This window comes from Lepidochelys kempii, chromosome 11 (genome assembly GCF_965140265.1).
Source record: "Lepidochelys kempii isolate rLepKem1 chromosome 11, rLepKem1.hap2, whole genome shotgun sequence".
NCBI lineage: Eukaryota > Metazoa > Chordata > Testudines > Cheloniidae > Lepidochelys > Lepidochelys kempii.
The window spans coordinates 58996606-59011783 of NC_133266.1; the positions used below are offsets into that span (position 1 = coordinate 58996606).

Sequence of the window (15178 nt, forward strand, 5' to 3'; positions counted from 1 at the left end):
CACTGTCAACGCAGGACTGTGGCAAAGAAACTGCACCGGTGTAAAATGCGACATGAGCCACTAGACAACACTGTTACAAACAGCGCAGATTTGACACACCAACATGGCCTTATGTAGTGAGATGCCCAGCCAGGTCAGCGTTCAGTGGTACTAACTACAATATTAATCCAGAAACATTTCCCTAGCATGCCCACAAGAGAAAAAGCACATTGAAATAATCAGCTCATATCTGCTTTGGGAGACAAACCCCAAAGCTTTAGAAGACAGCTGACTCAATTACCCTTGCATATTACACGAGAGAGTGGGAGCAGTCCCTACTTACTTCACTTTACTTAAATGACTTACACAGAGGAACACAGTCTAATAGAGAAAAGTGGCAACAGGAGTTCTTCAGACATTTATCAGCTATAATGCGGTAGTGATAATGCAGGCAGACATCACAGTACAACTGTGCTTAAGCAAAGTTCTGTTAAGTTCCCCAAGGGTGTAATGTGCCTCTATTCACTCCTCTGATCTATGTCCCTCAAGGCCAGAGCCCTGTGCTTGCCTCCTGTTGTTAAGTCAGTTTGCAGCTAGAAGATCCTCTACACAGAGCTCTGGGTTTGGGAGACCTGGGAATGCAGCCTTGTTGCTGGAGCTGGCTAGCAGTCTCCATTCTGGGGACTCCAAGAACAGACTTCAAAGCTTGCTAAATAGTCTCTTCTAGTTATCCAAATGCTTCAGATTGCTCCTCGAAATCTTCAGGTAATCAGGGTTCCACTGAATACCCAGAGGAGCTCTGTGTTGTTAAGTAACTAAGCTATGTTGCACTTTCTGCAGTCTCTTTCCATTACACAGAAAGTTGAGAGGCCTGCATGCAAAAGCAGGTAGCATGCTATAGGCCTTCAGCCCTTCTCTAATGCACTGACCATTTGTCAGTGCTTCGAAGAGTGTACTTTGGACATGGGTACAGTTCATCTCAGGTGCTGCCCCAGTCTCAGGTAAACTCAACAGTATGCAAGTAGTGAAATAAAAAGTAAGGCCACCCCTGCAGCCACAGTCAAGATAAAGTTGCCTAGCTCACCCGCTTGGTCCGGATGAGCTTGTGGTCCCTGAATTCTGTCAGCTGAGCCCGAAGAGTCAGGTCACTGTTCACAAGGAAGGCCTCCCGACACCGCTGGTAGAAGTCTTGGAAAGATAGTCCTGGGTATGGAGAGGAGTTAAATAAATCAAGACAGCCAGCAACCAAAGCAGATCCATGTGCTCTGGTAGAGGGCAAAGTTACTTCCTCTCCTGCAATCCTGAAGGATAAATTGCACAGCTTGCTCACTATAAAGCAGCATTACTGGGACATCCAATTTGAGGAGCCCCCTTAAAAAGAGGGAGAAGGAATCTCCTGCTATTTCAGCTGTTACTCTGATCAAATTCAGAACATACATCCTGACCATATTTAATGCATTTGTCAGCCACAGCTTTGTTCCACAGATACAGCCAAGCTAAAGGGATTTCAGGAATGTAAAGTGGCAGATCTGACAGTACAAGATCCTCCATTTGGAAAAGTCAAACTTTCAGAGCACCTCAAGCGCACAGCCCAGTGTGGGTTTCTTGTTCACTGCAAGCTCCTATATTATTTTATCTTTATCTTCCTAGATTATTAATACTATGCCATTTATTTGCAAGTTGCAGAGCACTACAGACATTAACCTGTAGGTATCATAGGTGGACAAGCCAGGACATAGATTATGTGGCCTGACTAAGGTCACGCAGTTAGTCAGTGGCAGAAGTGGTAACAGAACCCAAGAGGTCTCGACTCCTGGTCTCCCCTAATCAATGGATGGTGTGTGACAGTCAATTTCTTCCTTGGTTTTGTAACTCAGCCTCATGTGGAGGATTTCACTATCACCATGGGTGACAGTAAGAAGAGATCCTCTGAACTCAGCCATTCATCTGATTTCATGTCACACACCAGAACATGTAGCCCAATGCACAGCACTGGTAGAGATGCTCTGTACTAAACTCACTTTCAAGAGCCAGCAGTTTCAGTAAATCTGCTATGGCAACAAACAGAAGCTGAGTTCTCCCATTTTAGCACCTTGACTGAACTGTCAATGGTGCCACTTAAGAGAAGAGAGGAAATGCCACATGCATTCCTACATCAAACACCAGGTACCTGGGTAAGATGGGTTATCCTTGTTCTCCAGATGATACTGAGCCAGCAGTCTGAAAATCCCTCTATAGGGAAAAAAAAATTTTTTTTTTTTGGAAGGCCATTACAGAAATGTTAAACAATTTTTCTTGAACAGAGTCTTGTGTGTATGCAGCAGCTGGAGGAAAAGACTTGCTTTCCAAGAGCCATTAATTCAAAGTGGTCCCATTCCTCCATCATGTAAGGACTACTGATCACTTGGAACCCAAGTTAAACAATCAACTTGAAAAGTGTCAGAAAGCCGATTGTTCTATAGAACAAAGCCCAAATTAAGTTATCATTCCATAGAGCCCAGGAGACAGGACTCAGGAGTACACCCATGTAGTCACCTAATTCTTTTATTGTTGCCCACTATAAGCAAGAAATCAAAAATGGCAGGTCACACTGCAATGCAAAGCAATTCTGTAGTTCATACATTGCACTGCAAAAACCAACCAATATGCTGGTCATGGAACCTGCCTCCTTTCATCCAGTTAGTAGTATTCACTATGAGTTACAGAAATAACAAGCTTGACTTTCTTACTCAAATAAGATGCAAACACAGAAGTCACTTAATTATTCTCTTTTTCCCTGCAGGTTTTCAGATTAAAACTTTGAATTTGTATTTTAAAAGAGTCTGAGGTGGATTTAAGGTGGAAAGTCTTAGATGTTACCAAACCCCATCCAAGGGATGGCTGTCAACACATACACAGGCTCCTCCATGGACAAAAGCAAGCTGTCCGGTATTGTTAGACTGTGTCTGTAGCCACCCACTCTATGTGCAAATGCAGCAGGAACTGCTATTGAAATTGAGATTGAGTTGTGTCTGTGTGGTGATAGAAGCACCAATACAGGAAGCCAGATCCTCCATTTTTTTATTTGTATGGCAAGATTCTTGGTTGTTAGAATGAAAGGTCTAGTAAGCCACGCCAGCATACTAGCTATCTATTTTCTGTAGTGCTGTACATCAGTGGCTCCCATACTACAGTCCATCGTGAACTTGCTGATCTCTTGGTGAGGACTCTACATGTTGTCTCCGTCTGCTAAACAGCACGGAAAGCAGCCGAAGTTATGCTGGTTTCCAAAGTTGCAGTTGCTTACATGGGAAAAAGAAAAGGAGTACTTGTGGCACCTTAGAGACTAACCAATTTATTTGAGCATAAGCTTTCGTGAGCTATAGCTCACTTAGGTGTAGCTCACGAAAGCTTATGCTCAAATAAATTGGTTAGTCTCTAAGGTGCCACAAGTCCTCCTTTTCTTTTTGCGAATACAGACTAACACGGCTGTTACTCTGAAACCTTACATGGGAAAGTAACAGCTGCCACAGGAACATTCTGCAATACTGAATGGGCAGGGAGAGGCTCTGCAAGACAATCTCTCCAGGAAGCTGTTCCATATTCTCTCTCTCTCTCTCTCCCCTCCCCCCAACCCCTCTCCCCAGGAGGTAGGCTAGCAGCCTTTGCAATTCCCCAGCTGTAAGGGCTGTCACCTTGCTCCTTCACTATAGAGCACATTTCAGGGAGTCAGAAAGAAGGGCTGAGAGAGTGGGTGGAGATTCCCTCAATTCCTCACCCATCAGTGACTCACTAAGCAGTCGGAAGAGGGGCACTTAGCAGAACACCAATTCCAAGTCATTGTGTATACAGACTCTGCTGGCACTTCAATATTTTGCATTCTAAACTTCCTCCAGCTAGACTGAGATCCACACTGCTGAGACAGAGCCAACGGGGACCTTGCTTTCCAATTATGAGAAAAGCGAGATGAAGGATGGCATGTGGTTAAGGAACTGGACTGGGACTCAGGAGATCAGGGTTCAATTCAAGCTCCACCATTGACTTCTTAATGACACCAGGCAAGTCACTTAATCACTCCATGTCTCAGTTCCCCATATGCAGAGCCCTGTGCAGATAAAAATGTATATCCGCGGATATAAATCAGTATCTGCAGAACCACAACAGCGAAAGGAGCAGAACATGGGGTCGCCACTCCCAGGAGCCAGCACGCCGCATCGGCAGCTCCTCCAGCGCGGGTGCACTGCCTGCAGCCCCGCCCCCACCCCTTCCACGCAGCTGTCTGCATCTCCAGTCTGGGGGTGTGCACCACTTGCACACAAGAGCACAACCAGGCACAGCTGCCTGTGAGCCCAGTGCCCAGCCCAGTGGGCACGGCTGGGAGCGGTACAGCTGCGCTGGAGGAGCTGCCAGCGTGGGGCACTGGCTCCTAGGAGCAGCGCCCACATTCGGCTCCTTTTGCTGCTGCGGTTCCCGCGAAAGCGCTGAGGTTCTGCGGATACCGATTTCTATCCATGGATATAAATTTGTATCCACGCAGGGCTCTACCCATATGGAAATTGGAGATGACAGCCTTGTCTCTCTCACCCTTTTTGATTCTTATCTGTAAGATCTTTGGGATTGGGACTGGGCCTGTCTCTTACTACACGTACACACAACACCTAGCACAATCTTAACTGGGGCTTCTAGCTCTTAGAACAATAACGTGATAGTATCTTACCTGGCATTGGGAGTGAGACTCTGCAAGACATGCGTTAGGGAGCTCAGAGCCAGAGACCCAGACTGCTGCACTAAGAGCGAGTTCTCGTAGGAGGTTTCTTCCAGGTAGGGACTAAAAGTGGTTGTTTCATACCAGAGCCAGTTATAGAGGCTTTGTTTTGCCTGATCCCACACTAGACACACACACACAAAAGGGAAGAAAGGATGGACAGGGTTGCAGATTTAGCTTCTCCCAGTCATACAATATAAAACATTTTAAGGTCTAGTGCTTAGTGCAGCAGCACAACCTTAGAGCAGTGGTTCAACCTTTCCAGACTACTGGACTCCTAAAGCCCAAGTCCTGCTGTGTGGGGTCCCGGGCAATTGCCCTGCTCGCTACCCCCGAACACCAGCCCTGCACTTGCAACCCCTCTAAACCCGTCCCATACCCCCGGAAGACCTCTGAGTACCCCTATGACATACCCCTGGTTGAGAACCACTGCCTTAGTGAATCCGCACTTATATAGAGCAATATTATTTACTCCGCCATTTACACTCAGAGTGAAACGTTCTCTGTACCAAAGAATTTACACGCACTCTGCACACATCCCCTTTTCCATTCCACTTTCAGTTAGAAGCTATAAGATAGCGCCAGTCTGAACAACGTGGGGTTTGAACCAGTGGTTCGGCAAAGCATTAGTACTCTATAGATAATCTGACAGTGATTGGCAGCTATAGTTGAGTGTTTGTACAGCCCCATGGGCAATGGGGCTCATCTGATCACGGCCTCCAGGTGCTAATCGAAAGATACATGTACATTACGCACACACGGGGCAGAGATATGGCAATGCAAGCAATACACATAGTGCATTTAACAATCCCAGAAGGGTGGTTTTCCTGGAAGCACAGTGGAGGAGACCAAGGCCCTGGGACTCACTGAGTGGAGCATTGATGTGATCGATGGAGGCGATGAGGTGGACATTGGGCAGGGATGCTAACTGTGCAAGAATTTGCTGGCTTTTGTCTCCTCTCAACATCTTGCTGTCCAGGTTATGGATGAGGAGATAGAGCTCCAAGGAAGAATCTACAAAGGGGGGAAAAAAACAGCAAGGGAACAGTCACACTAAGGAGCCGAACTAAGAGTGAAGAGATTCCTCTTTCTCACTGTGGTTTGAGTGCAAGCCAGTCCTGTCAAATCCCCTATGCACGTCCGTCCATCATTCAAGTGTCAGAGGACTTTCCCCTTCAGGTTACTAGGCCCTGCGGATGCCAATCAGCCTGTATTTCAGGGCATCTGAAATATTTTACACAAGTTCTTTCCACTGTAGCTCTCAACCCCCGCTTCACTTGCTCATAATCTGTCCAGAAGTTTCTCTTTTGGGCTAAAGCTTTTTATGCCTTTAGTTCTGAGCCTCTACACCAGTGATTTTCAAACTGTGGATCATGACCCAGTCCTGGGTTGCGGAATGGAAGAGATTAGGTCACGGTGGCTCTGGTCAGCACCGCCAACCGGGCCGTTAGAAGTCCTAGGTGGTGGTGGTGGGGTGAAGGGCAAGGGACTCCGCATGCTGCCCCTGCCCTGAGCACTGGCTCCACACTCCCATTGGCCAGGAAACAGCCAATGAGAGCTGGGGGAGTAGGGGGTGCCTGTGGGTGAGAGCCACGCAGAGCTGGACCTGCTGTTGTCCGCTTCCGGGGAGCAGTGTGGTCTCCGGTGCCAGGACAGACAGGAAGCCTACCTTAGCACCCCTGCTGCGCCACAGACTGAGAGCCGCCCGAGGTAAACCCACGCCCCAATCCCCTGCCCCAGCCCCGAGCTCCCCCAAACCCAGAGTCCCTTCCTGCACCCCAAACCCCTCATCCCTGGCCTCACCCGAGCCCGGACACCCTCCCGCACCCCAACCACCTGCTCCAGCCCTGAGCCCCCTCCCACACCCTGAACCTCTTATTCCCAGCCCCACCCTGCAGCCCTCACCCCTGCACCCCAACCCTCTGCCCCAGCCCAGAGCTGCTCTCACACCCCAAACCCTTCATCCCCAGCTCCACTGGGTCACGGGCATCAACAATTTTCTTCAACTGGGTCGCCAGAAAAAAAAAATTTGAAAACCAAATAAAACCCTCCCACTCACAGAGGATCTGATCCAAAGCCCACTGACTTGAACAGTAATCTCTCTCAACATGCCTTTAAGGAGCTCTGTGTGGGTATGCCTATACAGTGGCTCGGAGATGTAATTCCCAGTGCAGGCAGAGGTACACATGCTAACCTGAGCAGAGTGGGGTGGCAGTGGTGGGCAGCTAGCCTAAGCAGCCAAGTATGATCATGCCCGAGCCCCTGGGTATGTACTCCAGGGGCTAGCCCTGGTTGCCACAGAAACTGCTATTTTTAGATGCTAGCTTAAGCAAAGATAGGGCTGTATATCTACCCAAGCTGGGAATCGCATCTCCCAGCTGCTGCGAAGATGTACTTTAAGACTTTTTGACACACACAATGCAAATGGATGAACATTCAAAGTTCAAACTTAGCCTGTGGCTGCTAAAGCTCCCAAAGAAACAGCTGCTTGGCAAGCCCAGTAAACTGCCTGACAAACCATTAGCCAATTATAAATTCTGTTTTGTGCAGAAACCAAGTAGCTACTCAACTGCCCATGGCTCTGGGAGACAGCTAGAGTTTAGCACCTGTGATGCTGCATAAAAACAGCTACAATTGGGGACCTGCCTCCAGCCAGCCAGCCAACCTTTCCCCTACCCACTCTCTGTAGGAAAGCACAAAGACAGATGAAGGATGAACATCTGCGGGGTGGAAGATACATGAGTTAAGGCTCCAATGGCAACATCATATATGGACAGATGTAGACACAAAATTTAGCTACTGGGACTGTACACACACAGCATACAGCTATACGGTTACATATGAAACTCAGCAAGCACTCTGTATATGACAGGACCCATTTAACATTGCTTTTAGAACGTGAACTCCCACTTCCTACTTCGTTTGCTCAAAACAGCCATCAACAACAGAGGGGTCTGCATACATTAAGTTACATCGCCAGTCACTTTCAGCCAATTAGACCTCGTACATTCAAAGCTCAATCCAATGTCCACTGAAGCCTATGGCAAGCCTCTTAGGCCGGGGTTTTCAAAGGAGCTTAAGGGAGTTCAGCCCCCTACTCCCATTAAATGTCAGTGGTATTTGGGCATCTGGGCTTTTTTGAAATTTTCAGCTCTCTTGGCTTCAATGGGTGTTGTTCAGGCCCTCAGGCAACCAGTAAGAACCTCCTTCTCCCACCCACCCCCAAACAAAAAGTTTAGATTTTACCCATATTCTGTTCTATCAATGAACTTACAGCTGATGAGATATATGGCACAAACTCCTCCAATGAACCAAGTGAAGAAACTAAGCACTCAGTAGAGCAGACGTGAGGCTCTCGTGCTCATTGTCAGAACGCTCATTTTCTCACCTTTCCTTGGCAACACGTCTAAGCTAACATACTGAAACTGAGGAAAGGGAATGCTGTATTTCCAGGCATTCAATTTCAAGATACCTTCACATATTTCACAACAAAGAAGCCAGCACCCTGGTGCACTTACGCATCTATTCAGAGAACTATGTATATTTTCCAGGAAAGCCACAAAAATCACAACAACAGCAAGAGTCAACACATAGATTGCAACTGAGCAAGTCAGAAGTGTATGTGATTTCAAGGAAGACACCAGACTTGCACAAGCTTTTCCAAGATCAGAGAGAGTCTAAGCTTTAGGGCACCTGCTCAGCCGCTTTACCTTCTTTAAATCTTTTCATGATCAAGTCTAACTGATCCATAGGGCTGCGGAAAGTCCCCACATGATCCAGCACCTCCTCTGTTATGGAGTTCAGAATCTGTAACAGAAAAGTGCAAAATCATTATCATCCTGAGGGACTTCTGATAACTATGGGCTTAATACCAAATCTAAGAGTTGGGCCTCAGCTAACACCAAAGATTTGCACCAATTCCAGCTGTCTGTGACCAGTTGTCAGCATAGCTGCACATAGTGCAAACCCCTAGGGTAGTCAAGGTAAGTCATGATTTTCTCTGCTTGAAATGGGAGTAGGTTGCATATTATGGGATACCTCATCTATACTCGGGAGTTTGCACTAGTTCAGGTACAGCAATGACAGGTACACCAATCCCTAGCATGGCCAAAGTTTCTTTAAACTCAAGGAGAAGTGAGAACAGGGAATGCTATTCATTGAGGAGTCTGTGTTTAGAAACTGGGAAAGCTTCCTGTGGTCTACACTAAATGTTTTGTATTGGAAGATTTTAGTGGCTGCAGATAACAAGCAGCAACTTAAAAACCTCACAAGCTTTGTCACACTTACTGATTTCACAGTGATGCTGGGGAAGAAGCCATTGACAACAAGGTGAACAGAATCCTGGAGCAGAGAGGTACGAAACTTCTCCAATAAATCTCTCTTTGAGCCCAGTCCATAAAGCACAATACTGAACCCCAGGCTGCAGCAAAGAGAGCAGATTAAAGGAATCAAACCGAGAGGTCCTAGAATCTCACATCTGTGTCTTCATTACATGAAACAATCTGATCCCCTCTCCTCCTACAATCTTTTAATTCTAAAGAGTCAATCAAGTCCAGGCTACTTCAGCTTGCAGCCAGCCAATCCCTCAGTTTGTAGGGGTTTGAGATGAGCGGGTATGGTCATTCCATGTAATGAAAAGGAGTGTTTGTCAGCATATTCAAGACCTGGGAATTTGCTGTCCTACACAAGAAAGGGACGCTTGTCTGAAGACTATCAGCATATAAATCTAGGACCTCTGAAACAGCGCAGACTAACATGGCAATTGCTCACAAAGCCACTGCACAGGCCCCTCCAACAAGCTATTCAGGCACAGTACATTCAGCTTTTCCCATGAATCACAGCAGCTATGAGACAGCAAATGGAAGCCTACCAGTTGCTTCTAATGTGTCTTTTCTAGCCAGGTCAAAGGTCATGATTTCAAAATCAAGACATGCTATTCTAATACTTGTGATTTAGCCTTTAATTATCCAATGTAGTGAGAGACAGGCAGATACAGGGATGCTTTAGGACACTGCAGATCACAGACCTCTTATGAGGAGAGGCACAGCATCTCAGGCTCAAAGGAAGAATGATGAGTCAATGGAAGAGGCAAGAGTGGGTCAGATCCCAAGGTGCTGCGCACAGACAACTCCCACTAACTTCAGTGCAAGCAAGCGAGACCTCTCTGGATTTAACCCAGTGAGAATATTTATTGTAAACCTAGGTCGCTCTTACTCCCCACATATAGTATCTTCCATCGCCAACTGCTCCCTGTCACACCAGCCTGCCATCTTTCCTCACATTATCCCATATGCCTGGGCCTGTCCCATGAACCATGACACCGCAATTTCCTCCTTGCACCACACTCCTTTCACAAAGCCTTCTAGCACTGATGTCCTCCCATAAGTCTGCACCTGCCCTCCTCTGTGCTACTAGCCACTGTATCCTTTGTCCCAGTTAGGATCGAATCCTCTAGAGGCAGGGACCTTGTCTTCTGTAAAGCACCATGGAACCTTAGAGCTCAAAGCAACACTCATTAAATATAATGGAAGCGTGCCCCCACCCCTGCTCACTCTCTCACAAATTGACATAGAATTTGAGCTCCTACAGTCCTCAACAGACTCGGCACTTTTCTTCTTGCAACTATTAACTATTAGATCCCTCAAGCTAAGAAAGCTCACTACTACGCTACTGAAGAAAACCAGATTTTATGGAAAGTGGTACTGGTGATTTGCTAACAGACTTGTATGCTCTAAATGGTCTTTCCCCCTTCTCTCATACACTCGACTGTTTATAAAATATACTAATGAGCACTTACAGCTCCCATCAACTGAGGACACTCTACACCTCTAAAAACCCCGGCTGTTCAGCTCATAGTTAATTTTGCAATACTTGTCTCACAAGAGATGCATTACACGGACTTCACCTAAGAAATTACACCTGCTTATCCTGCAACCTCAACCCTAATTGAGACAGTGAATCATTCCATTGCCCATCTGTGGGACAATAATTTAAATTAGCAGAGGCTTTCCTGATGCTATGTTGGGAAATAATGTTCACTGTTATCTTCTTAGAGGAATCCATTGATACTTACTGTAACTGCAGCATCCATTTGGAAAACAAGGATTCGTGCTGTTGGTTTAGTTCCTTCAATTCAGCAGTGAAGGCAGGGGGAGCCTTGTTCAGGAGGACAAGCAGCGTTTGCTGTGTTTAGAAGGGGAGAATAGGACAGTCATACAGGGTTTAGGGTTGAAGACAATGACTAAACAGGTGTCTAAATATGTGCCTGGAATGTGTGACTGAACCCTTACAAACACTGCACTTCTACAGCACCTTCCATTCAAAGATCAGAGTGCTTTACCAGTATTAATTAATTAAACTACAATACTCCACTGGGAACAATTAGCCCAGGTTTGCTGATGGGGAAGGCAAATGACTTGCCCACTTTTACACAGAAATCTCTGGCTGATCTGAGAATGCTCAACCCTGTCTCTTGGTCACAGCTCATTCTGCCTCACCTTGCAGCATCTGGGCATACTGCTACTGAGACAATGGCACATTCACAGCTTCTTCTGCACCAGCAGCTGGATTTTCTCCGCTGAGCATGCTCTGGCCATAATGGATGCACCGAACCAGAGACAACCCCATTAGCATTGGGCAAGACCAGAGTGCCTGTCAATGTGGTTTGCGTTAGTTCAGTTGATTCAGTCACTAAAGGGTTAAAGTCCATGAGGTATTATGTTTAAAGAGAAGACTCCAGAGTATTAGAAAACAAATAGGAAAGAATTAACCTGCAGATCAAAACTAGTCTCACCAGAGAAAGTGTTATGAGAAATGTATTACGAATCTGCAGGGCTAGTTCAGGCTTTTAAGAGACATGCCAAAGTCCCGACGTGTAAGCTAGCAACACTACTTAAAATGTTGGCAATGAAATTGGAACTGCTGTGGCATGAGACCTATGCAGGCTTCAAATTCTCCAATTAATGCATTCACTTCCCACCCCCATGTGGCAGGAGAAAGTTTACTCTGGAGAGAAAACAGAAGGCAACTGTGCTATTTCAAATAAACACAAAGCTTTCAGAGCATCAAGCTGCCCATTAGTCCCGTTGATATCAGCAGAAGATTAAACACTGCATGTCTGGATTTCCCAATACACAGGAACGTTCAATTTAACTACCTGGAATCCACCAGAGTTTTCCCTGGGTAATGCATTATGCACAATCCAGGCAGCAGCCAGCAGGTAATCCGAACACATGTGTTTTGGTAACATGGAGTGAGACCGATAACCCCAGACACAAAAATCTTAGGTATTCACCGAACAGACAGCAGGCACCAGCAGCACCTGTTTCTCTGAGTCCCTGCTCCGAAGAGGCCACCTCTAGGGACGAAGGGATCATTCATTCTCCATGATACATTCAATCCACAGCCTCTCCATGGGGAGTGTCAACAAGTGGCACATTTGAGTTTTGTTTTGTTTTTTTTTTAAGAAGCCACCAGAGTTAGATGTGGAGGCCTGTCTACTGGGAACCAGATTGGGACAACACTCCCTTTCACACATATATATAGAGGCCACTGAATAGCTGCCAGATAGTAACATTTCTGGCTGCCCCCAACCTGGGTGGGATTTGAATCACAAACCCAGAGCTGAAATCTTCCCCCACACCATTAATACTCCCCTCAGCTCATCTGGGGGAATAGATGGGTTTTTACTTTTAACAAATTTGTTCACAAAAGGCAGACTTCATTGCTGCCCTCTATTTGTATCAGCCCCTTCTACCTCCCCTACATCCTGAATTCTAGCGATTTCAACATTCAACCGACCTATTAGCCAGCACCTACGACACATTTCCCTCCTCCCCACAACAGTTTCCCCACTGTTGCTACCACTTTCCTCAGCTCCAATGGTGGGAGCACTAGAGCAGAGAAGGCGACAGCAGTTTAACCACTGTGTCACCTGACCCGACTCAGAGTAGCTGTACAAAGCATAATAGTTCAAACACCAATGGACTGTTGGCACAAGTCTACCCTAGGGCTCCCGCCACTGCTAGCACCAGTAAAGCTGATCTGGTAGTAGCAACAGTGGGAAATTTCAGGGGGCGAAAAAGTCCACCACAGACAAGGCCTTCCGTTCTGAAGATGGTTTCATCTGCTACAAACTGTACCTGATCCAGCTTTCTTTTCTGCAGCTTCTGAAGGGTTCGATCGGAGGTTAGAACTTTGGAACTACTGTGTGCCTCAAAGTATTCTTCCACCAGGTTGCTCTGAAAAGGCAGAGCGAAATGTCAGTCTCAGGTAGGTTCTGTGGGCTCTCTCTCTCTCCCCACCCCACTCTCTTGACTCAAATTGCTGGGTTAGGATGCCACTTTACAGCCACACCTGCTCCTCAGTTAAGAGGGGATGGGGTTGAGGAGAAAACCTAAAGCAGAGATGCCAACCTCGCTCTCAGACTTTTAGGAATGTTTATGAAAAAGATTTGGGAGGAATTAGGGAGGCTCTTTTGACCTCTTCCCCCCCCCGCACCGCATCTGTTGGAAAGCGGGAGGGACTGAAACCCAGCCCCAAACACGACGACAGAGTGTAGGAAAGCTGCCCTCATATGCCACCTATGGCCCTTAATTCCTTGGCCAACGCTAGGTCTGGACCTCCTTCCCAGAATAATCCTCCTCCATCATGTTCCTGCTCTCCTCCTCCTGCCACTTCTCCCCTGCTGTGAGGGTCTGACAGGAGACAAGCCGCAGCCATTGTTAAGTGTGGTTTGGGATGCCGGATTCACCACCCACGCCACAGGCAGCATGTTGTGTTCTAACTGCCCTTTGTGGACCCTGCTGGGTTACATGGAAGTGCTCTAGGTACCTAAAGCGCATGAACAGGGTGGTGAATCCAGCCCCTCTAGCCCCACTGAGGATCGCTGTGGCTTGCCTCTTATCAGACCCTTGATGTGCTGCAGGCATACATGCCACAGTCCAGCGGAAAACAGTGTCCCACGCAGCTGCACCACTATTTGCTGTGTTCCCATCAGATCTGAGTGCTGGCAGGTGACAATTATTTTAAAAATAAGTGCATTTCCAAATTTAGTAGATTTAAACCTGAATTAGTAATTTTATAATTACACATGAAAATTGGGAGGATTATGGAAAATTAGAGAGGGTTGGCATCTCGGCTAAAAGTCTCCTCGAAGGCAGATTTTACACAGTCAGGTTGCCCAACTTCAGGGAAGGAAAATGCAGAGATATCCTCCAGCAGGGCAGAATGAGAAGGCTGCAATTTAGATGGTGTGGGGATCCCTGGCACTGGAGAAGAGACCACACAAAGTTAAGTACCGGGGCAAAAAAGTGGCATGCTTTTTTTTTTTTTTGCTGCTAGATGAAATGCTGCTGCTATTTCTTCCTCGACACTATGTGGTATCTGTGGGTGACAACTGGGAAGTATCTGAAGAAAAGGCACTGAGAAATAAGAAATGGGTTAGCGGTCTCCTCGCATGCACACACTCAACCTCCAGCTGGAAAAACTAGGAAGCCTTCCTTTCTGTAAAACAGGAGCAGCAAAAAGCACCTTTTTGTTCTGAACTGAGCCAGGAAGCTCTTTGCCACAGCTGGCCATGATCCAGCCTGTGATTTGGGCGCCCGGGTTTTACTGTCACCAAGCATCTCTGAACCTTTCCTATCAGGGTTGTATTTCCTCCACACTCACCATCAGTTCCTCCTTCAGTTTCTTAGCTGGTATTTTTTTGGAAGCAGGAGTAGGAGCTGCTCTAGTTTTACTTGGGGTCTTTTGGTCCAATATGACATCACTGGTTTCTTTGTGGTCCTTTTCCTCTTCCTCCTCCTCAGAGCATGAAGCAGAATAGTCACTCTCGCTGTCTGAATGCAAGCTTGGAGCTAAGTGGAAAACATTTGAGAGCTGGTAATATCTTTTTACAGAGAGACCTTATTACACATTTCCTGTAGCCTAGGTCTCCTCTTACACATTGTCTAACCTCTTCCAAGCATCCAAATCCTACTCTGGTTTCATAGCCATCGTGCTACCCAAAAAAAATCCATTCTACATTGACTTGAAAATATGCACACTGCTCTCTTTCCCCCATCTCTTTCCAATTATTTAGTAAGGCTCTGCAAATTGGCACAAGCCTCAAAGTACGGCTCGACTCTGAAAAGTGACTCTAAAAAGGACATTGTGGAATTCCATGTTTCTCTTAAAGACTCTACATCAGTCTGTACTAGTAAGAAGAGTTATTCCACCTGCCAGCCCTCTAAACATAGGTTGGTTCTTTCTGGCTGACGTCACCACTAGCAAAAAAGGCTTTGCCATGGGAATTTTATTAACAATTCTGTTGATTCAAGAGCAAGAACAGAATCTGGCTCACTCTTTCATGGCTCTGAAGTGCTAAGGAGTATTAATTTTTTTTAAAGCGCAAAATGTTCAAAAGCACACAAATGACTTAGAAGACCAAGTCACTTTTGAAAATGAAATTTAGGT

The 15178-nt window shown here is 46.4% G+C and overlaps 1 protein-coding gene across 2 annotated transcripts in view; it reads right to left on the reverse strand.

Moving 5' to 3' along the window:
* ORC2 (origin recognition complex subunit 2) overlaps positions 1-15178 on the reverse strand; it is a 32987-nt gene that overhangs the window by 9183 nt on the left and 8626 nt on the right. For both annotated transcript variants that reach the window (XM_073306371.1, XM_073306369.1), the window contains 9 exons: positions 14393-14580; positions 12865-12963; positions 10797-10906; positions 9011-9143; positions 8434-8530; positions 5591-5737; positions 4676-4847; positions 2150-2211; positions 1064-1182 (listed from right to left, as the gene is read on the reverse strand). In XM_073306371.1, coding sequence (XP_073162472.1) covers positions 1064-1182; positions 2150-2211; positions 4676-4847; positions 5591-5737; positions 8434-8530; positions 9011-9143; positions 10797-10906; positions 12865-12963; positions 14393-14580 — 1127 coding nt within the window. The remainder of the gene's footprint in view (positions 1-1063; positions 1183-2149; positions 2212-4675; positions 4848-5590; positions 5738-8433; positions 8531-9010; positions 9144-10796; positions 10907-12864; positions 12964-14392; positions 14581-15178) is intronic.